Source organism: Colobus angolensis, unplaced genomic scaffold (assembly GCF_000951035.1).
Source record: "Colobus angolensis palliatus isolate OR3802 unplaced genomic scaffold, Cang.pa_1.0 Scaffold522, whole genome shotgun sequence".
NCBI classification, from domain to species: domain Eukaryota; kingdom Metazoa; phylum Chordata; class Mammalia; order Primates; family Cercopithecidae; genus Colobus; species Colobus angolensis.
In genome coordinates this window covers 1061317-1088770 of record NW_012118733.1, presented here as the reverse complement: position 1 = coordinate 1088770, position 27454 = coordinate 1061317, and the positions used below count along the sequence as shown (strand labels likewise).

General features: G+C 42.3%; 1 protein-coding gene across 1 annotated transcript in view; it reads right to left on the bottom strand.

Annotated features, from left to right (window-relative positions):
- The window catches only part of AGBL1 (ATP/GTP binding protein-like 1), a 165332-nt gene that overhangs the window by 49344 nt on the left and 88534 nt on the right, over positions 1-27454 (bottom strand). The window contains exon 5 of the mRNA XM_011960766.1: positions 20725-20762. Coding sequence (XP_011816156.1) covers positions 20725-20762 — 38 coding nt within the window. The remainder of the gene's footprint in view (positions 1-20724; positions 20763-27454) is intronic.

Genomic DNA, 27454 nt, shown 5'->3' with positions numbered 1-27454 from the left:
TACAGCCACTCTTGAAAGAGACCCCAAGATCAAGTTAGAAAGAAATCACAGGCCGGGCATGGTGGCTCACACCTGTAATCCCAGCACTGTGGGGGCCTGAGGCAGGAGGATAGCTTGAGGCCAGGAGTTTGGAGACAAGCCTGAGTAACAATAGTAAAACCCCATCTCTACAAAAAATAAAAATAAGCCAAACGTGGTGGCTTGCACCTGTGGCCCCAGTTACTAGGGAGACTGAGGCAAGAGAATCTCTTGTGCCCAGGAGTTCAAGGCTACAGTGAGCTATGGTCCTAAGCAACAGAGTGAGACCCTCGCTCAAAAAAAAAAGAAAAGAAAAGAAAAAAAAGAAAGAAAGATATTAAAACACACTAGGCTGAATTCAGGAAAGGAATTCTTCATACTTAAGGCTGTTCCAGAAGAGGATAGACTCTAGGGTAGTGAGCAATAGGGCGCTGAAAACGTTCAGGTAAAGTTCGGAAGTCCACCCAGCGGGGATTTAGTATGGGACTTTCTCATATCTGACAGGGACATTTTCAACTCCTTGACTTCTCTGTGTTAGTTCAATATTCCTGTTTGGGACCTCCCATAAAACTCTATTTTATGGACCTAAACCAGAGGGAGAAGAACAGTCCAAGATACCTCTCTCAACAGTTAATATACGCTACTTTTCAGGTTAAGCTCCTTGGGCTACAGGGTTGGTGGACAAACACGTACTGGTTCAGATCTGTCCAGTAGATGCCTGATCCTCTCAGTTCCTAGGGACTAGGTGCATTGCAGGGCTCTAACCGACTGACTCTCAGTCAGAATGCCCAAATTTTGTAGCTCCGTTCTCTCACTACCGCATCTCTCCATCATCTAAGCCATTCACACTGGCATATGAGACAGTATGTGCTTCTGGCTGAGTGTGTGTGAGGGAGAGCCCCTGAGATGTAATCAGATAAGCAAAATTTCATCTCAAAGGCAGATTTCTCCCTAAGACCATGTAAGTGCATATGAGTGCAAAAAATAACATGGAAATATAATGCTTTATTCCAGAGGGGTTTTTTTCATAATATTAATAAAACTCCCCTTTTCCTGCTTGTTTGTCAAATTCTAAATTGTCAGCTCGACTGAGCCCCACTGAAATTTTTGGCTCATTTGTGCAGTTTTTTTTTATTCTCCTTTCTTTCCCTCTCTTTACAACATGACCCTAAATTGAGAGTGACGAGCTTTATTCACCTGGTGCTATGTTTGTGGAGGGTTTGAATTGCCTTCATTATCACCTTTAATGAATTATTCTTTTGTATCAAAAATATTTCACTCCCTGGCAGATCTTGGCCATAGAGCATGAGAGTTCTTTATTGCCTAAAGGAGTTTGCAGACTATTCAATACCTGATGTTTAAAAGAAAATTGAGAATTAAGTAGGAGGTATTAAAGGACAGTATCACCTGCTAAAAAGATGCCAGAATAACAGTTCACAGGGGCCCCGTGGCAGCATAAGCTTAAGGACTTTTGTCTTTTATCTGTTTTAAGAGTATTAGATTGATAATGGGTTATCCCAGTGACCTTCATCCATGACATTTTTTGTGGGGGGGAGAAAGATAATGAAAAAAAATCTTTAATTGTCTGGGAGAAAAATCCCTTATCAAATCCCAATGATTTTATTCATGATTTCCTGTTAATCCCTAACAAACTGTCATGTTTACTAACATTTAAAATAGCTAAACCTCCTTCCCCCGTGACCCTACACCCGTCAATCTTTCTCTGAGAATGTCTTGGGAAGTTGTGCAAAAGTCAATACGCATCTAAAATGCGACAAGAGGAGATTCATCAAACTGAGAAAGAGCAAATATGGAGAAGAACAAAGAATAAAATGAGGGTCACTGGGATCAGCAACTTAGAGGAGTTCTGGGAGATCTGAGAGGAAAGCGCTGCTTCTCAGGGCCAGGGCAAACAGAGCAGAGATGAGGTATGTTTTTGAATACTGCTGTGGATGGGCTTAGAGTTGAGAGCTGTGAGAGGGCTTCAGGTCCCCCTCTTTGGAACACACCAGCTCTGCTATAGTTTGTTTACATAAACAGCTGTTTCCTAAGATTTTCCTTGAAAAAAAATTCCTGAAGCTTAATTTTTTTTAAGTTTCTAAGTAGATTAGTGTCTTTTATTTTATTTTATTTTTTATTTATCTACTTATCTATTTATTTTAAGACAGAGTCTCACTCTGTCACCCAGGCTGGAGTACAGTGGCACGATATTGGCTCACTGCAATCTCTGCCTCCCACGTTCGAGCGATTATCCTGCCTCTGCCTCCCACGTAGCTGGGATTACAGGTGCTTGCCACCACACCCAACTAATTTTTTTGTATGTTTAGTAGAGACGGAGTTTCACCATGTTGGCCAGGCTGGACTTGAACTCCTAACCTCAGGTGATCCACTCACCTCGGCCTCCCAAAGTGCTGAAATTATAGGCATGAGCCACCATGCCCGGCCTACATTAATGTCTTTTAAACTGGTTGGAGGATGGGGATGGAATGGACAGAGAGTTCTGAGGGTCTTTAATTTTAACACCTCACCCGCTCCTCTACCCCATCCTAAAAGCATTGACCCTGCTTCCTGGCACCCCCTAGCTCCATCAGGCCCTCGCTGCCAGCCTCATGCTGAAGATCTTTTTTTGGCCAGTTTTCCTTTGGCAAATCCATGAACAACAGGAGATTTATCTTTGTCCTTACCTCCCATTCACCCTTCTCTATTCTTCTATTTCTACTTATCTCTCTGGGTTCTATCCTCCAAGGGCCTGACTTGCAGCTAATTCTCAGTCTGAAACAGGACCTAGTGATATCCTTATTTTAACCCCAAGTATTTATTAACTGAGGTTCACGTGTGCCGCTTTAGGGCCGATCCCATTGATGCAGATTTTTACACTTAAAAACTGGAAGGGAATATGCCAAGGTAACAAGAACACTTAATGGGATTGGGGATCAACTGATGATTCTATTTGCTTATTTAGACTTTTCTGTAGTTTTATTTCTCAGGCGTTCTACAACAAACTTTGACAATCAGGAGGAAAAAAAATGGAGCCTTTTGGTGTTACAAACAGGTAACACACAGACTATTAGCCACACAGTGTTGTCAAGGCAAGTGAGCAGCGCAAGCAGTCCACAGGTTGACATAGTAATCAACTCATTTTTTTGTCTAACCCCAGCTCCTTCAGAAGTGAATTACCTGCCTAGCTCCTGAAGGCATTGGAGATCCCGACCATCTTCATAAAGATATTTGTGGTCTAAAGAGGAAAGCCTAGAAACCTTCAAGACTCAAAAATTGAATTTCTCCTGGGCAATGTGGGGCCCCACAACAGACTGGTGGGGAGAAATGGTTGGCGTTCTGGATAACTATACCTGCAAGCAGCCCACTGCTCTTCTTCTTTGGCAAAACTGAAGGAAGTTGTTATCACTGCTCTTTATTTCTCATATTTCGGAACTGCATCATCCTTTTTGGGGGCAGTGATGACCTTAAGCAGAGAAAATGTGGGAGCCTGCAGCAAAGTAATGTAACAGCCACAGCTCCAGAAATGAGACGTACAGGTGAGTGTAGACTTCTGAACTCATGTGCCCTTCACTGCCTTGCTCATCCTGATCTGTGGGCAGACCCTTCAACTTCCTGTCACTGTCTTTCTGAAATTCTTTCATGTGGCCAGAAGCTCCACCACTTTCTAGCTGTGTGACTTTGAGCATGCTACTTTACAGCTCTATCACTCAGTCTTTATCTGAAATAAAACCAATAGTAATCTCTCTTTTGTGAGACTGTTGAGAGAATTAAATGAGATAATACATATAAAGTAGATGGCTAAATGCCTGGTACATAATATGTACAATATCTGTTGCCTGTGGAAACTATCACCATCACTATCATCATCATGTATTTTTTTTTATCCCAATGGCTCTCTATTGTTACGGACAAATGTATTAGTCTGTTCTCATGCTGCTAATACAGACATACCTGAGACTGGGTAATTTATAAAGGAAAGAGGTTTAATTGATTCACAGTTCCACTGTGAATTGTGAGGCTGGGGAGGCCTCACAATCATGGCAGAAGAGCAGGGGACATCTTATATGGTGGCAGGCAAGAGAGAGCTTGTGCAGGGGAATTCCCCTTTTAAAACCATCAGATCTCATGAGACTTACTAACTATCATGAGAACAGCATGGGAAAGACTCACTCTCATAATTCAACTACCTCCCACTGGGTCCCTCCCATGACACGTGGGAACTGTAAGAGCTACAATTCAAGATGAGATTTCAGTGGAGACATGGCCAAACCATATCAACAATGAGAACAGAAGCTTCAGGGGCCCCTAGTTACTGATTTTACTTTTGGCTCTAGTGTTTACTAGCCGTGTAACCTTGGTTAAGCTACTCAATGTTATGGTTTGAACATGTCCCCTCCAAAATTCAGGTGTTGTCAATGTGATAATATTAAGAGGTGGGGCCTTGAAGACATGATTAGGCCAGGAAGGCTCTTCCCTTGTGAATGAGATTAAGGACCTTATGAAAGAGGTTTCATAGAGTGTCCTGCTAGCTTGCCCTTTCACCTTCTGCTATGTGAGGATGCAGAAAGAAGGCCCTCACCAGATGCCACACCCTTGATCTTGGACTTCCCAGCCTCCAGAACTGTAAGAAAAAAAATTATGGTCTTTATCAGTTACCTAGTCTCATGGATTTTGTTATAGAAACACAAAATGGACTAAGAAGGACACTTAGCCATTCTGAACTGAATTTCCATCATCTGTAAATATTAAGCAATATAAAAAAGATAAAAATAATTGAAACATTCTTACAAGTCCATTATAAGAATTGAAAACATAACTCAGCACCTGACATAAAGTATGTGCTCAATAAATGATCATTCCTTTCCCTACAAAGATGGCATCCAAATTTCACATACCTTTCACCAATGAGCATAGCCAAAGGAAAAATTTCAAAGTAAGTAAAACTTATAACCACTTTTTTCAATCCCCATGGAATGTAGATGACTTCTCACCCCAAAATGGCCACCAGTCCTACATTGCTGCCTCTTCTGAGACACTCTCATACATACAATGAAACACTCCTCTTTATGCATGCTGAAGCTCACACCCCATTTTATCCGAGGTGCCATTAAATGCTATGTCCATGATATAAACCTGAAAATTTCCCTCTCTGACAAAATGTACATGTATTGAGTCTCATTACCCTAAAGCCTTTTTAGAAGATTAGTTAATCCTCTAAGATCCATATGACTGATAGCAGTTATATGCTTAATATGCCACCTTTACATTTGATAAGACATATATGAGAATAAATACAAGGACTCGAGGTCCTTCACCATTCCTGAGAACAGAAATTACATCCAGCTATACAGAGTACCACTACATATCATACCCCAAACAATTCTTGCCCAGAAAAATTAAATAGCTCTACTGTTTCAGAGCCTTCCTGAAAATCCATTCATCTGAACTACTGACATTTAAACTAGTCTTTTTCAGGATAGAAACGCCCCTCTCAGAACAGAAGACCACACAACTGCGGGGATTAAACTCTTACTTACTATCCAAAGTTTGCTTCCAAATCCCTTCCTCCCAAACTTGAGCAATTATATCACAAAACTTGCCTGATCCCAAACAGGACTGCACATTGAAACCCTCGCTTCAAACCATGGTTCTCAAACCCTGCAATTTTCCACCCAAGAATTCCCATTTCTGAGACATTAGTTAAGACCAAGGGTAGTGGTGTCCGTAACTACAGTATACAATACCCTTGACTTTGCAACAGATTATCTTAGGGGTCTCTTCAGGGAGTCTATTTAGAAGATGTTTCTGGATAAAGTAGTCTCTACTAAGTCTTCTAAATCATATTACACAAAAAGCAAGCTGTCTACTTTGCCATCAGAACACATTACAACATGAATATTTATTTACTAAATATTTCCTATGTGCTCTGCACAAGGCTAATCATCTTATATGGATCATCTGTCTTACGAAAATGCTTAAAGTATTACTTTCCCTCTTTTACAAATGAAGACAGAGGTTAAGAGAAGTTAAACAACTTCTTTAAGTCCACAGAGCTTATAAGGGGCATATCTAGGATTCACATGAAATCTCCTCATCTGACTCCAAAGGTTAACATCCCATGGTAGCCTCAAAGCCCCTTTTTAGTTTTACTTTCATTTTTAATTGATAAACAATGATTGTATATGTCTATGGAGGTCGATGTGATCTTTCCATGCCTATATACCTTGGGGAATGAACAAATTGGGCTAATAAACATATTCATCATCTCACAAGGCTGTCAACATAGTGCACATTCCTTGCACCTATGTAAAGACATTTAGTTCTTACCACTAATCCAGCTTCTTGGGGAAGATTTCTGAAAGGCTAATGGAGATACAGCCTGCAGTGTTCGAAGGGAGTGGCTTTTAGCCAATCCCCCTCCTCCAACTTCTCTGTTCTCTCTCAGAGCCCTAAATTGTGGTAAGAGTTGATTTTTCAGAGGAAACTTGAGAAGGTTTAAGGGCCAAATAAATGGCCTATGGTTCTTTGAGCCCCTAGAGAAGATGTTTTGGGGACTTCATGACATCCAGCCAATGACACAATGAGGCTGGCCCAGCAGTGCCAGGCCCAGGTGTGAGCGCGGAACCACTGAGGAAAGGTGGAGCCAACTGCCCCTCCTCTTGCCCTGTAGCTGCAGGAGTGGCTGGTGCAAAGGAGAACAGCCAGATATGTACAAAAGCATAAGGAAGCCTAATACCATCCATAATGGAAATTATACTTGATTATCATTTGCTCAAATAAGAATGATGGTTTTGAATTAGCTTACAGGTACTTTTTTCTCTTTGTAAAGTAGATACATTTCAATAAACTTGGCTATAAAGTAAATTTTGGTTTCAAGCAAATCTTGTTTTCTCAATTGACTGCCTTTATAAAATTAAAGATGCTTTTCCTAAGCTCCAGAAATCGGGACAGGTAAAAGACTACACTTCAGATCATTGTTTTAAATCTAGATAAATCTACCTTTTTTAGATCCTCAACTCCTTCTAATAACTTTCCACAGAACTAGTCCCAAACCATAGGAATTTCTCTACTCTCAGTAAAGCCTCGGAATCCACACCTTTCTCTTCCTCACACATCTCTGCTCTTCCCCCACCCTCAGCACATACAGTGTCTAATGAAGGACGTTAGGTTGCAATGCTGCACCTATTAAAAGAAAGGGGCACACCTGTAATCCCAGCACTTTGGGAGGCCAAGGCAGAAGCATTGCTTAAGCCAAGAGTTTGAGACCAGCCTGGACACCAGAGTGAGATCCCCATCTCTACAAAAAAAAAATAAAAATAAAAACTAAATTTAAAAAATAAACATAGAAGGTGCCACAAGACTTGAAACTCTTCCGAGTCAATATTCTACATTCCATATGAGGAGTCACATCATACTTTATCAATCCTCAGGCATATGTTTATCCACATTTTAGCATTTCTGACATTAAGGTGCTTCTTACCAAGGGTGATGTTTTCATTGTAACTGACAGCATTTTCTCATTCAGTGGCACATAAAAAATGGCATACACCTCACAGTTGATGATAGACTTAGATTTGAGAAAAAATGGTTGATTTTTCAATATTGCTAGTTTGAAAATTCTCTAACATGGTAGACACTTGGGAAGTTTGCTTCTTAGATGCAAATAACCATATAAGCCTTTGTCTGGAAAGCCAGATTCTCCCTATGGCTAGGCAGAGAGTAAATTATAAACTAAAACCATGTTCACACACCCAAAACCCAAGGTACTACCCTTAATCCATTCAGCAAACATTTATTTAGCAACTACGATATACCAGTTGTTCCAGGCACTATTATTGACAGCAGAGATGCAGCAGAAAATGAAATAGACAAAGTCTCACTTCTTATGGGGTTTACAGTCCCATAGGAGTGGCGGAGGGAGGCAGATACCAAATATGCACACACAAAACTAAACAAGGCGATTTCACATAGAGACAAGTGATACAGAGAAAACAAAACAGTGGCAAGAGTGATGAGGTAGGGTGGCTGCTTTAGGTTGGAAGGTTGGATGATCAGGGAAGACCCTTGAGGAGGAGGCACTGGAGCTGAGACATGAGTGACAGGAAGGAGCCAGGATGCAGAGATCTGGAGATAGGAAATTCTTCAGACCTCAAGGGCACACAGCAAGTGGATAAAGCAAAAGCTTGGTGAGTACAAATAATGAAAAGTCCAGGAGCTAAAGCCAGGTGAAGAAAGCAAGGGGACAGTAGTAGCAGCTGACGGGAAAGGTGAGCAGGGATCAGGATGTGTGACCCCCACCATTTTGAGACTCATCCCAACAGGTTGTGCAAAAGTGGGGGAATCTGTCAGGCTGAGACTTTCTCACTCGCCTTTCTGTTGTGTTTGCATCTCTGCAAGAAGGCCCTTCAGAATAATTGTCTTAGAAATAGGCCTAGAAATTTGTATGGGAGTTTTCCTATCCATGGAAAGTTTTATTTTGAGTCTAGACGGTGGGTGGGGAAGGAAGTACTTGCTAAACCCCAAGACAAGCCATTATCCTTTCCAGGTCTAGAAAATCTTCCACCTGGTTTGACTTTGCTGTGTCCACTGTCAACTTTATCAGAGGATGACACTTAAAGAAGAAAGCCAGGATTTACACCAAGAAGAAGAAAATCAGAGGCTTTCCCTCACCTTCCTTTCTCCTCTACTTGATATTTAAGGCACCTGTCTGCCCACCAGTGGTGCTGCCTGCTTCTGGCCAGAGTACAGACAACCAACATAGACAGCAGGAAAGCCAATCTGCCCTGTGTTGCAAGCATCACTCATGAATGGGTTCACACTGCATTGCCTCTAGGCCCTGAGTGTATGAGGAAGAGGCAAATAGCAAATGCTTCTGCACCCCTGAGCCTGCCACCCTTCAGCCTTCTGTCAGCCAATAGTGTGTCACTATTGTTATAAGAGTTAAGAAATTATTTTAGGCAAATAGAGAGGAAAGGGGGTCCTTGGGAAGTTTTTGTTTCTTTTAAAGCAGCTCTAGAACGTTTCTTGTCTAGCAGGAGAGCCCCGGCTTTTAGACTGAGCTGGCCAGCTTTGATATGCAAATCAAGGCCATTAGAAACTGGGTCCACCCATGTCTTCTTGCCCTTGCCCCAACATGTGCCTGGCAACATGATCGCCCCCACATATCCCCATGTGTGTAGAACATCATGGCATCCTGCATTTGCATATTAAAAGGCTGGGGTGGGAGGGCCAGTCTTTTCCCTGGGCTATGTGAATGACACGCCTGGTCAAACCAATCCCCTGAGCCCAGTGCAAATCAGATTCTCCCTCCTCCAGCCTCCTCATATAACTGGCTGATTTCTGCCACACTCGGGGTTTCCTCTCTGGGCTTTGGAGCCCCCCTCCCTCTATCTCTGTATGGGGAGGCTTCTTCCTTCTTTCTTGACTATTAAACTCTCCACTCCTTAAAACTACTCCACGTGTGTTCGTGTTGTTTTATCCAATTCGGCCCGAGACTAAGGACCCTGGTGTTCCTCCAGTCATCAGAACCATATCACTATGCAATCACAGAACCTGGAGCCATGTTCACTCTCCTTTTAACTCAACTCCTATCACTTTTGATATGTCCATCCTCTCCTACCACCTGGGCTGCACCAGCAATCAATAGCCTCATATGTGACCCCAATGCTTCCATTCTCTCTTCCTCTGTGCAATGCATTTTATTGAAGCAGAACTTGGATGCTTCATCCCCAACCAGAAAAAAAAAAAAAAAATGTAGTAGTTCCAGGGACATATGGAAGGTCAGGGGTGCCAAGAGATGTCTGGTACTCTAGTGCCTCATGGTCTGTGGGCAGTGGTTGCCATAGTGTATGCCCCTGGGACTGGTGGAAGGGGCTAAGAAAAAGGCTGAGCAGGATCTCTAACTTCCATTGTCCCCAGAGTAGCTTCACTGTCATCTGTTTACAGTCAGTGGTTCTGCAAAGGATTTCATTCAAAAATAAAAATAAACATTCATTCATTTCAAAAAAAGTTTAAAACCCTGCAGTAGTGAAAGGAAGGGATAGAGGTTAGTCCCAATATGCCAAGTGCATATTACACAATCTCAGGCAAGTCAGCCAATCTCTTTCGGCCTCAGTGTCCTCTCTATAGAACACTATTTTTCTCAACCTCACACTGCTGACATCTCGGACTGATATTACTCATTGTGTGGGTCCATCCTATGCATTTGTAGGATGTTCAGCAGCAACCTGGCCTTTACTCAGTTGATGCCAGCAGCACACCCTCTCCCACCACAGATATGACAACAAAAATGTCTCTAGACCTTGTGAATTGCTCCCTCTGGGGCAAAATCACTCATGTTGAGAACTACTGTTACAGAATAATTAAATATTTACCTGTCTGACAGGACCATGCTGAAGATTAAATGAGATCGTATATATGAAAATGTGCTATTATTAGAAGGTGCTAGGAAACACCTGAGGTATATTTTGACATAAATAAATAATTGTACAGTCAATCCTGAAAGTGATGAGGAAGCCACGGTGTATTTTCCGAGTCATGAAATGTTTATATTTTTGTCTATCTCCTTAAATCTTTGTGATATTTATCTTCGTCAATCCACAGTCAGTCATCAATTATCCCAGGATCATACATGTTCTAAAATTTAAGACATTTAGAACTCATCAGCCTTGGATATTAACCTTTGATTCCCTGAAGTAAAACAAAGTAAGAACATGCGTATTGACTGAGTAGGGTTGAATCTGCACACATTCACTTATTCATTGATTCCTTTGTTCATTTAGATAACTTACTCTGAGTGTCTGCTGTATAAAACAAATTAGAGTCAATAGCTTAAGAAATAAGAACGAATGGGACAGAGTCCCCAGATCCAAGGCTCACATAGTCTAAACTAGGGGGTCAGCAAATTGTCCACAGCCCATTTTCATAAAGTTTTTCATTTATTTATATGCTGTCTGTTTCTGTTTTTGTCCTATAAAGGAAGAGTTAAGTAGTTGTGACAGAACCGTGTGATCCACAAATCGTAAAATATTTACTATCATCTGGCGCTTTTACAGAAAAAGCTTCTTGAAAAAAAAAAGACAGACTCTAAAAACAACCAGATATCATTCAGCCCTCGGGGGAGATCTTGGGAGACAACTTTACATTTCATCAGGCTTTATGCCCTTATATCATCAATTCCTGAAACCTCCAGGACTTTTGAAATGGTGATGACAATAAAACAAGAGTTCATCTTTATTGAGATGTACTAAGATCCAGCACTGTACTCCCACTCTTTTAAACATCACCTTGTTTAAATCTTACTAATTATCTTTGAAGCGTATGGTTTTCTCTGCTTTACAGATGAGGGAAGTGTAGCATAGAGTCATTAAGAAACATGCCACAGTGGCCACAGTTCAGCTCCACACAGTCTCCAGAGCCTGCACCGTGACCACTGAGCAAGTGCTGTTCTCCACTGACTTACTCTTTTTTTTTTTTTTTTTTTTTTTTTCTGAGACAAAGTCTCACTCTGTCGCCCAGGCTGGAATGCAGTGGCGCAATCTTGACTCACTACAACCTCCGCCTCCAGGGTTCAAGTGATTCTCCTGCCTCAGCCTCCCATGTAGCTGGGACTACAGGTGCATGCCACCATGCCCAGCTAATTTTTGTATTTTTAGTAGAGACGGGGTTTTACTATATTGGTCTGGCTGGTCTTGAACTCCCGACCTTGTGATCTGCCTGCCTCGGCCTCCCAAAGTGCTGGGATTATAGGCATGAGCCACCACGCTAGGCCTTGTGACTCACTCTTTCAGAGTAAGAGCTCCAAGCTTACAGCAAACATACACCACTCTGCACACATGTTCCCAAGCCACCTTGAGCACTTTTATACTATGGTCAAAGAAAGAACATGGCCGGAACCTACAAGCAGATATACAGGTCAGAGGAATAGCCCTTGAGATAGAATTAAGTCTTGACAGGATCTCCTGATAAAAGTCAGCATCCTGCATGAGTGTAAGAACCAAGATTAGCGGCAATTGCAGCCCAACAATATCTTATGTGGCCAAGAGTCTTGTATCAAGCAAGTAAAGCTCAACACCACCATCCACGGCTTGTGTTGGACCCAGAATGAGTGCCTGGGAACACCCTGGCCACCTTGGGAAGGTGGAATTATATTGCTCATCCTGCCTGCCAGTAAAATCCCAACTGGAAGCTGACCCTCCTCACTGAGTCAGGTCCAGTTCAATTGTTTAATTAGGTCTGTTAGTCCCAAGAGACTCAGAATTTACTTGACTAGAGCTGGAGGATGAGAACAATATTTTGGATCTTCCTCCAGGTCAAACTTCACTAGTTCTTCCTTATTGCCACTGCATAGTAAAATTTAACACATTTTCAAACCTCCTAAGGAAAGTGTCAGCCCATTTTTTAAAGTTGTAGTCTCAAACAACAGACCGGACTCTGGAAGAGTCCCTTGAGTATATTTATTTCAGAGGTTTTCAAACTTGATTTCTTCTGGCCCCTCAGGAACTTCTTTGGGTGTTTCTCAGTGTCTATCAAGAGCCAGGGAAAAGGGAGGGGCAAGGGAAAGCTCATGCTGTCATTAATTGCCCCCCTCTTACCCCCCATTGTTTGCTTTATGCGTGCAATTTCCCTAATTGATTTTATTTAAAAAAAAAAAAAAAGAAAAAAAGAAAGGTTTTGCTACTAAAGAATTCCTAATCTCCTCACCTGGGCTAGCCCTTCCATTTCTGAAAAATCAAACTGAAGTCAAGTGTAATGGCAACGAACTAGTTTAAGGTCAGAGAGCCAATCTATGGCTGCACTAAACCCAGAGTCCAGTTTCCTGACTCCATGTGGAAGGCGGGAATAATCTTTGAAATATGAAGCTTTTCTCCTTTGGAAATGGTCACAACTGAGTTCAAATTTTAGCTCTTCATTTACCATGTGTGGGATCTTGGGCAAGTCACCAACCTCTCCTAATTACACCTTCCTTGCATGTAAAATGGGGATCATAATATTACAGGCCCTACTGAGAATGAGATGCCGTGTGTAAAGTGCCTGGCAAGTGCTGTGCTCCATAATTATTAGCAATCATTATTCATTGCAGGTACTCTAATAAACAGTCATCCTCTCCCTACTCCCTACCCTCCTTCCCACTTCTTTGAGGGCTGTCAGTAAAAGGATCACAAAATATACTATGACACGGAATGAGGGCTACATGCAGGGCGGGGAGGCAGAAGGGCATTGTCCTTACGTGGTGTTTTCCTGACCAGGCGAGGAAGATAACAGGTTATCAGAGAACAAGAGGGAAATGGGGAGAAGTAACTACAAGATGTTCTAGGATTCACCAGAGGCAGCTCTGAAAAAGCAGCTCTGGGTGCTCCTGCCCTCCGTAAGTCCCGCTCCATCATGCTAACATCACGGAAAATGTAACAAATTCCATCGGCTGTTCTCACCCCGAGCTCTGCTCACCCTGCCTCCCCCTAACTCCCTTAAATAATGGCTAAGCAAATGCCTCTGAGACCATCTTCAGCTAATTTCCTTCAAGACACGCAAGCTGCTAACGCTGGGAAGCACAGATAGTGTGGAATAGCAAATATGGCCAAAATTAGATTAGAATAACCTCCTGATAAACAAATTACTCACCGAAAATAAATATTGGACTAGCGCGGCCAAGATAACTAAAAGAACAGCACCACCACATGGCCGAAAGAGGAAGGACATGCGCTGCTGTCTCTGGCTCAGCCCCAAAGATCCACCCAACCTACTGGGTCTGACCGTCCCAATGGGACAGGGACGGGACGACGAGGACAGGTAGTATCCCTTTAGCTTAAACTTTTTAAGCTCTTCTATGGACTTACGCAAAAGACATAACATTTTGGCGGAGAGGACTGTATTTGAAGCCAAGGGAAAAAAGCCATATGCCAAGTTGAGCACAGCATGGCATATGAGGAGTCTGTAATTCTTCCGGCTCCCTTCCCCTCTCTCACCCCACCATTCATCAGCTGGCCTGAGGCTCAGCCTCAGGGCAGCAGAAACCCTGGCCCTTTACACAGCCACGGTGGTGTGCTGGACACCTCTTGCTGGGTCCCACTCAGATGCTTACAAGGCATGGACCGTGTTCTTTTCTAATCTGAATGACAGATACCCCCTTCCACAATAATCCTTCTAATACTTAGACAGTATTTACTTTTTTTCAACTTCCAGTCATATCTTCTTTAGGCTAAATAAACCTAGCCTCATTAATTTCCTCGGTTCAGCACAGGGCTCAGGTCCCAGGGGTCTGGAGACTGGCAGATAAGCCCTGTAGCCCACTAACGACGTGAGTTACTTCAGCTTTCCAAACTTCAGTTCCTACGCCTGTAAAATGGGGATTATAATACCTCCTTGACAGGCTAACTGTGTATAGAGTGCCTGACATACTAAGAACTCTCGATAAATGGTAGATATTTGGGTTGTCATTTCAAACCAACAGCATGATGGATGTAGCTTGCTATGCTGTATTCCTATACACTCAATCACAGCCGTCCATCCCAATGTGACAAATGCAAAAATCTATCAATATTATTTGAAGCAAATTTTTGGCTCATCACAGAAATATATTGCATGCTTCTCCAGAAGTTATGGTGGAAGAAGAGACATCAGCTCTATAATCATGCCACAATTTGATTCCTTCTGGGGACAGGAATTAGGCTGTACTCTTCACCAAGGAATAGTGAAAGCAAATGTGTGAGGTTTAAGTCAGGAACCTGGAATTCTTTCTTAGTCAACACTAATGTATTAGCAGCTCCCCTGGGTGTAGGTCAGTATGAGGTATGGGGGATCCAGTAGAATCCCAGTTCCTTTGGAGCTATACCCAGTAGGAAAAATATGCATACACACATAATATGCAAAAAAAAACATGATTCATCGATTACAGTATAGTTAGTTCTCTGAAATATAAACATAAGGTTCTCTGAACTATAACAGTGCTATTTGTGCTGAGACCCAAAGAAGAGCTGGACATGACACATTCAAAGTCTCAGAGATCTAGGTGGATCATGCCCTCTCTCTGGTCTTCAGTTTCCTCCTGTGAAAATAAGGGGGATGGGGGAGGTAAGATCAATAGTTTTCTGTGTTCACAGGAGCCCTGTTTTTTGTGAATGTGTCTCAGAGGCCGCCGTGCAGGGAATTGATGGGAGCCGGGCAGACGTGGCTCTGAGTTCTCTACTCAAAATGTGTCATGTGTCAATTACCTCAATTCAGCCATCACAGTGTCTACATATTTCAAAGCATCATGTTGTGCACCACAAATATATACACTTAAATTTTTCAATTAAAAATGAGTAACAACAATGAATTTTTAAAAACAAATATTTGAACACCACTGGATGAGACAGCCTTGAAGGTGTTTTCCAGTTCTCATAGTCTGACTCCATGGCCCTCATCTGGAAACTAAAGGAAGAAACACACTCTGTGGGCAGAACCTTGGAGGCATCATTCTCATCAAGGCAGAGAAGAGGCAGGAGCCAGAAGAGCAGACCACAGGCAGTGTAGAAACACAGAATTTACATGCAAGTTCAGTGACAGCTGCATTGATCCACTGGTACTTGTGCATGGTCATGAGATCAAAAGATTAACAATGCCAACCATCCTAAAATATATATTGCCATTCTGAGGATTCCTTGGAGCTCTCAGAATTCTTATAAAGACCTGATTTGGGTGCATATCAAAGATGGCCCCTTCTTTGACATTTTGTAGTAGAGCAGCCATTTGGCCATCTCCCATCTCTGCATTGCTGATTGCCAGGTCACAGCAGATGACTCCTGAGACCATGAGGCTGTCTGTTCCTGATCCGGCTCTCAGCACTTAGAATGCCCTCCCTTCCTAGCCTCCTGGAGCAACAGGCTGACGGGCTGTCCCTGTGAGCCAGCCAGACAGAGCATTAACTAGGAAGATCTGTGAGAAGTCTCGACTTCCTGCCAAACTTCCCATTAGCTCTCTTACATCTCTCCCTCCCCCCTTTTCTTCTCTCTTCCTTTGCTAACTTGCTTTCCTGTTCCTATGCCCCAACTTCTGCAAACTTCCAGACTCCTCTAAATGCTAATTCTTAAATTGGAGTGTTCGGACAGATATTCATCATTCCCTTATTAAGTTTTAGGGCCTGAACCAGAAGGTGTTTCCTTGTTGCAAGAATATGACCTTTAAATCTGGACAGCAAGGTTAATGCTAAGACACTTATTTGAAGATTCATTTCTGGAGCCAGTACAAATCAGGCATAATCCCATTGCCACACGCTTACTCAAGTGCCACTTCCAGGGTCATAATTTTTCAAAAATGCATTTATGTCTAATGCTTATGGAAGGTAATTGAGAAAGCAAAAAGAAAGAGGGAAAGGTGGACAAGGAAATGAGTGAAAAGGATGAGGAGAAAAGAAGAAAGACAGAGATGAAGGTAGGGGTAGAGGAAGAGATGAGATAAAGGCAGAGTGAAGGCAGATGACAAGAAAGGGTGATACGGTTTGGCTGTGTCCCCACCCAAATCTCATCTTTAATTGAAGGGACCCAGTAAGAGGTAATTGAATCATGAGGGCATTTACCCTCGTGCTGTTCTGGTGATAGTGAGTGAGTTCTCATGAGATGTGATCGTTTCATAAGGGTTTTTTTCCCCTTTTGCTTGGCACTTCTCCTTACTACTGCCATGTGAAGAAGGGCACGTTTGCTTCCCCTTCTGCCATGATTGTAAGTTTCCTGAGGCCTCCTCAGCCCTGCAAAACTGAGTCAATTAAACCTCTTTCCTTTGTAAATTACCCAGCCTCAGGTATTTCTTCATAGCAGTGTGAGAACAGACTAATATGGAGTGAAAAACAAAGGACACGTTGTTTTGATTTATTATATTTTAAAAATTGCCTGCAATAATAAGTAGCACTATTTCCTAACTAATGCTTTACTACATTTCAGGAATAGAAAGCTAAATGTGTTCAGGTAGGATAAAGCATAAAAAGGCAAAGCTTTCAACACAGGACAATTTAGGGTGGGGTTTGTGCATATGTGAGTGGAGAAGAGGGAACTGACACAAGGAAAGACATAGGATTTGGACTAGGTCATTCCAGCCTACACAGACACAGAAAGGAACCTTAAGTAAGCAATGATTTTTAATTTGTAGGATTCCAAATTGCTGTGATAATTGGAGAAGAGGCCTAGGATTTCCAGGTTTATTTTGCCTGCTATTGCTCAGGAGAAAGAGATGGGAAATATGTTTTGGTTCATTTCTCTTTTACCATCACCCATATATTCTACACTGGTTTTTCATGCAGTGGCTACTTGATAAAAGAGAAAGTTCAATAATGAGCTCTTCCATTATTCCAATGAGAACGACTACAATGGCCAACTTTCATACTCACTGACAAGCAAAGATCAAGGTCATAATAATCACCAGCTAAAAGGAGTGTGCCTTTAGGAGCTAAAGGCTTACATAAACACTCCCATGTATCAGTGCCAGATGGTGAAGTCTTGAATTTTAGACAGAAACTGACTTCCTGAATTTAAGTTCAGCTGAGGCAAACTCACTCTGGGATCCAAATCGGAAGACATTCCATATCAGGTCTTAACTGACATATAGGCAATGACATATAGGCAATGTAAAGCAAATAGAAAATTTCACAACACTTGTATGCCCTGCAGCAACCCCTGCATCATCAGAATGGTGGTACCATCTATAACCTTCATGCCATGCAATACTTTCAATAGGCTGATAAAACAAAGATGGAAGCTGCCTGGCATGCTGTTATTACTTCTCCCCAAATCCATGGACAGACTTTGCTATTTAAATGTAATCCTCTTTCCTGCTGAGCTTAAACATGATCTCAGAATTCTTCAACTCACACACTGGACTTCCTACTCATTATGAAATCTATTTGCCCTCCTTATTCTCAGACCCTGAAGATCCTCTAGAATCTGTTTCCCTCCCAAGTACTCTGTAAAATGCTCACAATCACAGTCTGCCTTCAGTGTTCTTACCCTTATGAACCCATATGAATGATGCTATACTGAGGAATTTAACATCAATTATGCAAGAAGCACATTTCTTGGAAATATCAATAAAGGTATTTGGGAAGGGGTCTTTTGAAACTTTGAATGAGCTTCAGCTCATGTGTGTGCCCAAATACACATCAGTGATTCTCAACAAGAGGCAATTTTATTGCTCACCCCCCGGGGGGACATATTTGGCAAAGTCTGAAGATAATTTTGTTTGTTATAACTGAGGCATGATACTGGCATCTGGTGGGTAGAGGCCAGGGATGTTGCTCCTGCAACAGACTCTTAACAGCAAAGAATCATCCTGTCCAAAATGCCAATGGTACATTGAGAAACCCTGATACACATTAAGGCTGAGTATTTAGTGTTAGAAAGAATGTTAGAGAACCTCTCATCCAACTCTCTTGTGTCATAAGTAACACAAGAGATGTACAGACAACTCAGCACAATTAGCAAATAGGCTATACATCCTCCTAATGGGACACTAAAACCCATTTTATATGAGGAGGACAGCAAGCTATTGCAGTTCTCCACTAACCTATTAGAACAGGTAAATAAAGATGAGAATGACGAATGTTTAGATCATTGGTTCTATGCATGGATGTTAGATTCAGGTAGTAGGGGGCAGTGCTGCCATTTTGACACATGGGAGAAATCACAAATCATGTATTCATTTAAAAATTTAGTATCCCAGTACTTAAAATTATTTTAAAAAAATGAAAAAAAAAACAAAAAAATTTTGTCAACAAATATTTATTTTCAGGCTCTTCATTGTGCTGAGGCAAGCAATACAATGACCAATACAGATGACGCTCTCCCTCATAAGCTTTCAGTCTGCTGGAAGACACAGACAATAGCAATTTCATCATAATGTAATCAAGTCTGAGTTGGGAGAGCCTATAAGAGCATTGAGGAGGGGCATCCAAGCTCTGGTAGTCAGTGAAAGGATTTTCAGAGGAGGCAATATCTGAACTAAGCGCTGAAGGGAAAGAAGAAGTTAGAAATTCTAAAAGCTGAGCCCCAGCACCATATACTCAGCCTGCTAGGCATGGCTGGTGAGTTGAAAACCTAGCTACATGGTCTGAACCTGAATCAAGTCATGTTTGCACTGGCTATTGGTTTTTCCTGGGCTGAGGCATTATGTTTCTGATCAATACAGTTAACAACTGACATAAGACTACTTTCAGAGGTTTACACATCTAAGTAGGTACGATTTATATCAAGATGCTCTACCCTAAGCTCAAGAGCTAAGGAAAGTGTGTGTGTAGAAAGTAAGCCAGCCTTACTCAGCTCTCTGGGCTCCCTTCCCATGAAACATCAAGTCCTCCATGCCAAGGCTGGGCTGGGGGGATTTGAGAGATAGCTTCTTTCCCAAGGCATGACATTTACAGGCTGGCCTACCAGGCTGCTCTCGGCATCTTTTCCTCCTGCAATTCAACACTCCCTCACCCTGCTGCATCAAACACTGGGCATTTGGGAGCAACCAAGGGAGCAGATAAATAATGAGAACCGAGATGCCAAACCTGAAGCAAGTTCAGTCTGAAGAATGAATGGTCCTCTCCCCAGAACCCACAGGTAACAGTTTTCCATCCCTTCCTATCTCCAGGGCTTCATAACCCCTTCCTCTTCACTCCCCCATCCTGCTCTTACCACCTCCATTCTACCTGCAGGTCTTTAAGCTGTGGACAGACTTGTGTCTCATATCAAATTCAAATAAACTAAATGAATTCAAGCTTTAATTTTTCCAAGTCTGTAAAGGGAAACAGCATGTGATTTGGCTCTTTCTCTGTGCTTATAGTTGACAGAGACATATGGATGAGGGGGAAGAGAGTGTTTTTATTTTTATTTATTTATTTAAAAGTTTTATTAAAGTTCACCTATTACCCACAGGCATCAGGCTCCCTGTAGAGAAACAAATATCACAATTGAAGCAGCTGGTTTCCAAGGTGCCAAATTAAAATAGATGAAGAGGTAAGGAGGAAAAAATGAGTAAAAACATTAAGCTAAGACTTCTTCCCTCCCAAGTGCATTGTGCCTCCTATTATATTGCACACATGAAATTGGCTCCCAACGTAATTAGGCCAGGGCTACCAGGCAAAAAAAATCCTCAAATTATTCAGAACCCCAGAGCTATTATTTTGCAATCACTCAAGTAACTGAGAAAAGAGTCAACTTTTAAATATAAATTTGTTACCAGCATCAACATTGTCCAAGCAATTCCCAACACTCCACCTGCCCAAGAATAATAGACTCATGAGCTGAGCTGAGTTGAGAACCAAATACAGGAATACTGCTCTCCATCCAGCCAAAATCTTTTCTTCCACTGGAACCTGGAGGCAATCCCACTGGAACCTGGAGTTTATTCCAACAATCTTTAGGGACTACTGGCTCTGTTAGACGGAGTGGAGGATCCACCAGGTGCACAGTAGACAATATACCCACTTCAGCATCCGTTGTCTTGGTGGCATTATGTATGGATAATATTTATTTTGTCTCTGTGGTCATGTACTTGGAACAACCATAATATTCTCTATCTTACCCCAAAGACCCAGGACATGACTTTATTGCTTTCAAGGTCAGAAATGAGCCATAGGTGCTTGAGAAATAGTAGTTCATGAAAAAAAAAGAAAGAAAAAAGAAAGAGCCATGGGGACCAGAGGGTATCTTTCATTAAACCCAGAGGGGAAGGAAATAACCACCCTTCAAAAATACTTACTGGATTTCAGCAACACTGCCAAAACTTCAGTGGCTGCCCTGGGGAAAGAGAAAGAAAAGTAACAGTCAACGTTCAATGGTCTTTTTGTCAGCCCATGGATCCCACAGCCAGCATGCCCGTTGCCACCCTTCAACAGACCCATGATTAACCAGGTAACAGGCAATCTATTGATTGCCCTGCTAACCATTAAATAGGCATAAATGCAGAAATCATGCTGAGCGAAGTGTCCGTCTTACAGATGGGTCTCTGAGGTCCCCTCTGCTGCTGAAAATCTCTTTCTCTCCGCTGCTTGCCTCCCACCTTCCACCAACTTCCTTGCATATAGTGGTTCATTTTTCTATTATTCATATCAGGCAGAGCTCTTGTCAGTCTCTTGATTTGTTTCTGGAAACATGCAGGGACTCTGGAGGATGGTCTGGGAAGGAGTGGGGCTTGGGAGTTTAGTGAATGTAGCAGCACAGTGCAAACTTCTTGAAACACTCATACCCCTGGGGACGCAGTGGAAAATGCATTCACACATTGGAAAGAGAGGCTATTTCCTTAGGGTGGAAAATAGTTATGTTGAGATTTTTCTACCAAATTCATTGCTTTCTTCCATGGAGGAATGTCACAGTCGTTGCAACAAAGGGATGCATATGAGAATGAAAAATACTTTCTGACCCACATATTACTGATTTTTCAATCTGTTTCCTGCTTCTGAGAAGGTCACACAAAAATCTACCTACAGGGCAGAGGAAAACTTCACTGGCATTGAGGGCAGTGTGGTATAATTATAGGGAGGAGAGTTGTGTTTGCTTTTTTCAAAAAACAGAAGATTCTGTATGGCCCTAGTAACTTGTCCTTAAGGCCTGCTAAGCAGTAATCTGATTCCAACACCTCTCTTAGGATTGGAGGAGCAGAACAAAGAGGCTGGATCACACTTCTAAGACTATACAGACAAGTCAGCAGAACTGGGATCCCAAACCCAGGAATCTCACTGCATACCCCTGTCTCCTCCCCGTCTGTTGTTCTCCAGAATCTCTCTCTCACTGGCCCTACCCTGGCCTCTGCCTGGTCAATGAAAGTTCACTTTGCAATATAGTAGCTAATACTGAACAACAGAGCCAGCAGTAAAAAGGAAGATAAATGAATGAATAAATATAAATTAAAATACAATAGAAAAGCAGTACGTGTGAAAGCGTTGCTCCCTCTAACCTATAAGGCAGTTCTGCAAGAGCAAAAACCTGAAATTCACAGGCCCCTGTGCAAACCCACAACGGGGATGACACCCCAGCTCAGCGAGACCAAAATCACCATACGGCAGTTACAAAGAGGGGAGGCTAGCTTTCATGGAAGGACTACTTCATTTAGCCTCCAAATGGTTTTCCTCTTAGCAACTCTCACCTTCTTCAGTCTCACTGTTGTTGAATCCCAGAGTTTTGGCAATGGTGTACACATGGAAGGTGTTTCTGGAAATTCAAGTTGTGTGAAAAATCCAGGCACCATAGTAACATGGGGCCTGGCTTGGGCTAGGGCAAAAAGAAAATCAGTGTTTTGGGAAAAGCAGAACAGCCAAATTGATTTCACCAAAATGAATTAGCAGAGAAGGAAACCATGGAAACAGGAAAAGAATAAAGATGTTCCAAGCAAGGCTGCTAACCCAATCCTGGCTCATGGGCCAGGTCTCCAACGACTGCATTTCTAATTTCCATTGCACTTTTGTTTTAGGAAGTTCACAAATGAGGTAATGATCCATTAGATAATAGTTTTATGAGACAGACTAGAGGTGGGGAGGGACAGGTGGCAGACAGACCAGTTAGGAGACTAAGCAATAATAAGGTCTCAAAGCCAAAAAGTGGCATGGAGGAAGAAGGGATGGGTTAAAGACACATTTGAATCTTGCTACTCAAAGGGTGGCTCTCTGACCAGCAGCCTCACATTTTCTGAAAGCCAAATAGAAATGCAGAATCTCAAACCACATCCCTGACCTTCTGAATCAGAATCTTTATTCTAACAGATAATTTATATGCACATGAAAGTTTTAGGATAACTGGTTTAGGGAACAGTATCAATAAGGCTTAGTTACTCTTTCGATGTTGAGAGGACAATTCAAGGTGACTCCCAGATCTCAACTCTCTAGAAAGTACCTAATAACATGCTAAACTAAATAAATATTAATCCAAACGGTGACATTATACAGCAGGAAACACATGATAAGTGTCACATTCATCAAAAAAAATTGAGGCTTATTCCTGAGAAACTAGAAAAGATTTATTTCTTCCTAGGGCATAAGTCAGGGATCAATGTGTAGTGCAGCAAAGGGCACATTTAAGGCAATGAGGGAGATAAGATTTGAGGCCAAAGTCCCATACCCTAAAGAGTTCACATTCAATTCTGTAGGTAATGAGAAGCCATTCTTTTTTTTTTTTTAATCGAGATGATGTGGCGTCAAAATTGAAAAGTGAGAGAGAAGTTGTGAGCAAAAAAATAACAAGAGCTGAGGAAAGGTGAGCTGTGGAGGGTGAAGGAAAGTGAAGGGTCAATGATGGCCTGGAATATTCAGGCTAGGTAGATGGGGGAACAAGAGAGCCATTAACAGACTAAGAAGAGAAGTTGCAGTGTTTAGACAAAATAATGATTTTGATTTTGATGCTGAGTTCAAGATGAAGGGTACAACAGAAGGCTACATGAAACTGTTTGGAATGCTGCTGGAAGCATCATATAGAATTCAGGAATGCAACCACAGTTGGAAATATACATTTATGAATCATTACAGCAGCAATGATCATCATAGCCAGGCAAGCAGGTGATACTTATGAGGAAATTCAATCAAGAGCAGAACAACGGGCGGCCCCAGGAAAGCATCAACACTAGAGGGTAGGAAACCCCTAAAGGAGTCAGAAGATGTGCATTTGAGGAAATATGAGGAGACCTTGGGATGATTAGTTTGAAAACTGAACGTCACTAGACAGTCTAGGCACACTGTTTTTCAAACTGCAAATGCTGGCCCAATAGTGCATTACAGCATTATAAAGTCATTTTATAGGTATCAACTATATTTTTTAATGAAATAGAAGAAAACAAAATGAAATTCAATATATCAGAGTCATCTCATGTAGCAAAGGTTAGCAGTGATCTGAGAAATTCTCATTTCAATGCACGAACATACATATGTGTACCTACTGGGAATGTGATATAAGAGCTTTCCTTTAAAAAAAAAAGTTCGTGAAGATGTTGTTTAGGTTGTAGTGTCCATGTAAGATCTGTATAAGAATAAACATCCAAAATCAACTAATGAGCAAACTGAAAGCACTTGATCTCCACACGCGGTGCCCAGGATCCAGACATCCAGTCACTCATGTGCATGGCACCAGGAGGCTCTTTATTTTGGTTTATTCAGTGGTTACACATCTACAGCACTGGTCCACTCTGAGTATTGCTGCTCTGCCATTTGTCTGCTCCCACATCAAAGCATGAAGAAAGAAGTAAAACCTATCAGAGTCGAGGCAACTACTCTGTCAATCAACTGCTAAGTCTACAAAAAGCAAAAGTTTAAGCTGCTAAAACTTAAACAACTAAGAAGGCATTCAGTTACTTCCACTCCTAGGAGCCAAGCCCAATGATTGAGTGCAGGAACTGGGGGCCCACAGTTAGTGCCTTCGGAGTGCAAGACTGCCTCCTGCTGGATGTGCACATCTGACACCCATGGTTCCGGTAGCTGCACTCATTTTATAATTTTATAGAATAGGACTTCTCTCTCTCTCTCTCTTTTTTTTTTTTTTTTTTTTTTTGAGATGGAGTTTTGCTCTTGTACCCCAGGCTGGAGTGTAGTGGTGCAATCTTGGCTCACTGCAACCTCCACCTCTTGGGCTCAAGCGATTCTCCTGATTCAGCCTCCCAAGTAGCTGGGATTACAGGCATACACCACCATGCCTGGCTAATTTTGTATTTTTAGTAGAAACGGGGTTTCACCATGTTGGCCAGGCTGGTCTCGAACTCCTGATCTCAAGTGAGCCACCTGTCTCGGTCTCCCAAAGGTCTAGGATTACAGGTATGAGGCATGAGCCACCGTGCACGGCCTGAAGAGGACTTCTCAGGAGGGCATTGCTTTCTTAAAGTTTAAACTCATACCATCATCCCCCATTGTTTGAGCTTCCCTATGGGATGCCCAGGGGAGATAGAAAATAGAAGTGCCAAAATGTCCTCCAACTGGGTGTCCCTGTGTTTACATCAGTGAAAGAATCATTTCAGAAATTTTTGTAGAACATCTTGCTCCAAGAGAGTTACAACAACAGCCAAAGGCAAAGTGGAATGGCCCCCATCCTATCTATTTTCACACCGTAGGATAACTCAGTTAAGATTCTAGAGGTCACGGTTCACTTCCACTCTCCTCTTCAGAAAAAGCTAAGTTTAAACTACTGGCAAATTTGTAAACATCCTCTTAAGATTTTAGCAAAAAGCCACAGAACTGCCACAGTTCAATTTATGTCTTCAAGTTGAAGTAAATTTTAAGAGTCATTAAAAAAGAGTCTTGAATATTTATCATCCCTATTTAGGGAGCCCCTATAAATGCCAAGTAGCAAGCTAAATGTCCCATATACATAATTATACATCACATTTGATCTTCATGGGAATGCTAGAGAGTGAAATTATTAGTCTTGTTTTACAAACAGCAATAATGCCGTTCACAAAGGGGTAAATAATCTTCCCAAGGTTCAGCAGCTAACAAGAGGCAGTATTGACTGGGTGTGGTGGCTCATGCCTGTAATCCCAGCACTGTGGGAGGCTGAGGCAGGTGGATCACAAGGTCAAGAGTTCAACAGCAGCCTGGCCAAGATGGTGAAACCTCATCTCTACTGAAAACTACAAAAAATTAGCTGGGCGTGGTGGCAGGCACCTGTAATGCCAGCTACTCAGGAGGCTGAGGCAGGAGAATTGCTTGAACCTGGGCGGAAGAGGTTGCAGTGAACAGAGATTGTGCCACCGCACTCTAGCCTGGGCAACAGAGTGAGACTCCGTCTAAAAAAAAAAAGAGGCAGCATTAGCTACAGGCCTACCTCTGGGTGAATTTAAATCTAGTGCTCCTAAAGTCATCTCTTTACTTTTAACATAATTCTAGAAAGAAATTAAAATATCTCTCTGTGCAATATTTTTATCTTGCAAATAAGGACTGTGGAGATCAAGAGGTTAGATGACTGGTGCAAGGTCAGAGGATTCACACATCACAGAGCGAATGAAGCAAACAACTTGTCCAGCTTGAGTCCACTGTTTGACTCAAGATTCTACACAGCACAGTTTGGTACAGCTTAAGTGGGTTTAGATGTTCAATGGTGGTCAGGGAGACAAAGACAAAGAATTCAAGGAGAAGCAAGTCACAGGCATCTTTGAGTGGCAGGACTGAGTTGCTAAATTAGGAAGTAGAGGGCTTGGTTTTGAAGCTTGGAGCAGCCTCTTTTCTGCTTCTGGGTTCTGGGTTTACTTGATCTCTCTGAATCTCATAGGTTTCTCATCTATAAAGCAGGTATAAGATCTAACATGGGATGGTGTGAAGAGTAAGATAAAGTAAAATTTTTATTATTATTATTATACTTTAAGTTCCAGGGTACATGTGCACAATGTGCAGGTTTGTTACATATGTATACATGAGCCATGTTGGTGTGCTGCACCCATTAACTGGTCATTTACATTAGGTATATCTCCCAATGCTATCCCTCCCTCCTCCCCCCACCCTATGACAGGCCCTGGTGTGTGATGATCCCCTTCCTGTGTCCAAGTGATCTCATTGTTCAATTCCCATTTGGTGTTCTGTTCTTGCGACAGTTTGCTGAGAATGATGGTTTCTAGCTGCATCCATGTCCCTACAAAGGACATGAATGCATCCTTTTTTACGGCTGCATAGTATTCCATAGTGTATATGTGCCACATTTTCTTAATCCAGTTTGTCACTGATGGACATTTGGGTTGATTCTCAGTCTTTGCTATTGTGAATAGTGCTGCAATAAACATACGTGTGAAAAAATTAAAAGATGGGGGTGTGCCCAAGATGGCCGAATAGGAACAGCTCCAGCCTTTGGCTCCTAGCGTGAGTGACACAGAAGACAGGTGATTTATGCATTTTCAACTGAGGTACTGGGTTCATCTCACTGGGTTGTGTCGGACAGTTGGCGCTGGTCCATGGGTGCAGCCCAACCAGCGAGAGCTGAAGCAGGGCGAGGAAGTGTAAGGGGGAAGGAAATTCCTTTTCCTAGCCAAAGGAAATTGAGACACACAACACCTGGAAAATCCGGTAACTCCCATCCTAATACTGTGCTTTACCAAGGGTGTTAGCAAACGGCACACCAGGAGATTATATCTCACACCTGGCCCAGAGGGTCCCACGCCCACAGAGCCTCCCTCATTGCTAGCACAGCAGTCTGAGATCTAACTGCAAGGCAGCAGTGAGGCTGGGGGAGGGGCATGCACCATTGCTGAGGCTTAAGTACGTAAACAAAGCCACCAGGAAGCTTGAATTGGGTGGAGACCACTGCAGCTCAAGGAGTCCAGTCTGCCTCTGTAGACTCCTCCTCTGGGGACAGGTCATAGCTAAACAAAAAGCAGCAGAAACTTCAGCAGAGATAAATGCCGCCGTATGACAGCTTTGAAGAGAGCAGTGGATCTCCAGCATGGAGGTTGAGATCTGAGAATGGACAGACTGCCTGCTCAAGTGGGTCCCTGACCCCTGAGTAGCCTAACTGGGAGACATCCCCCACTA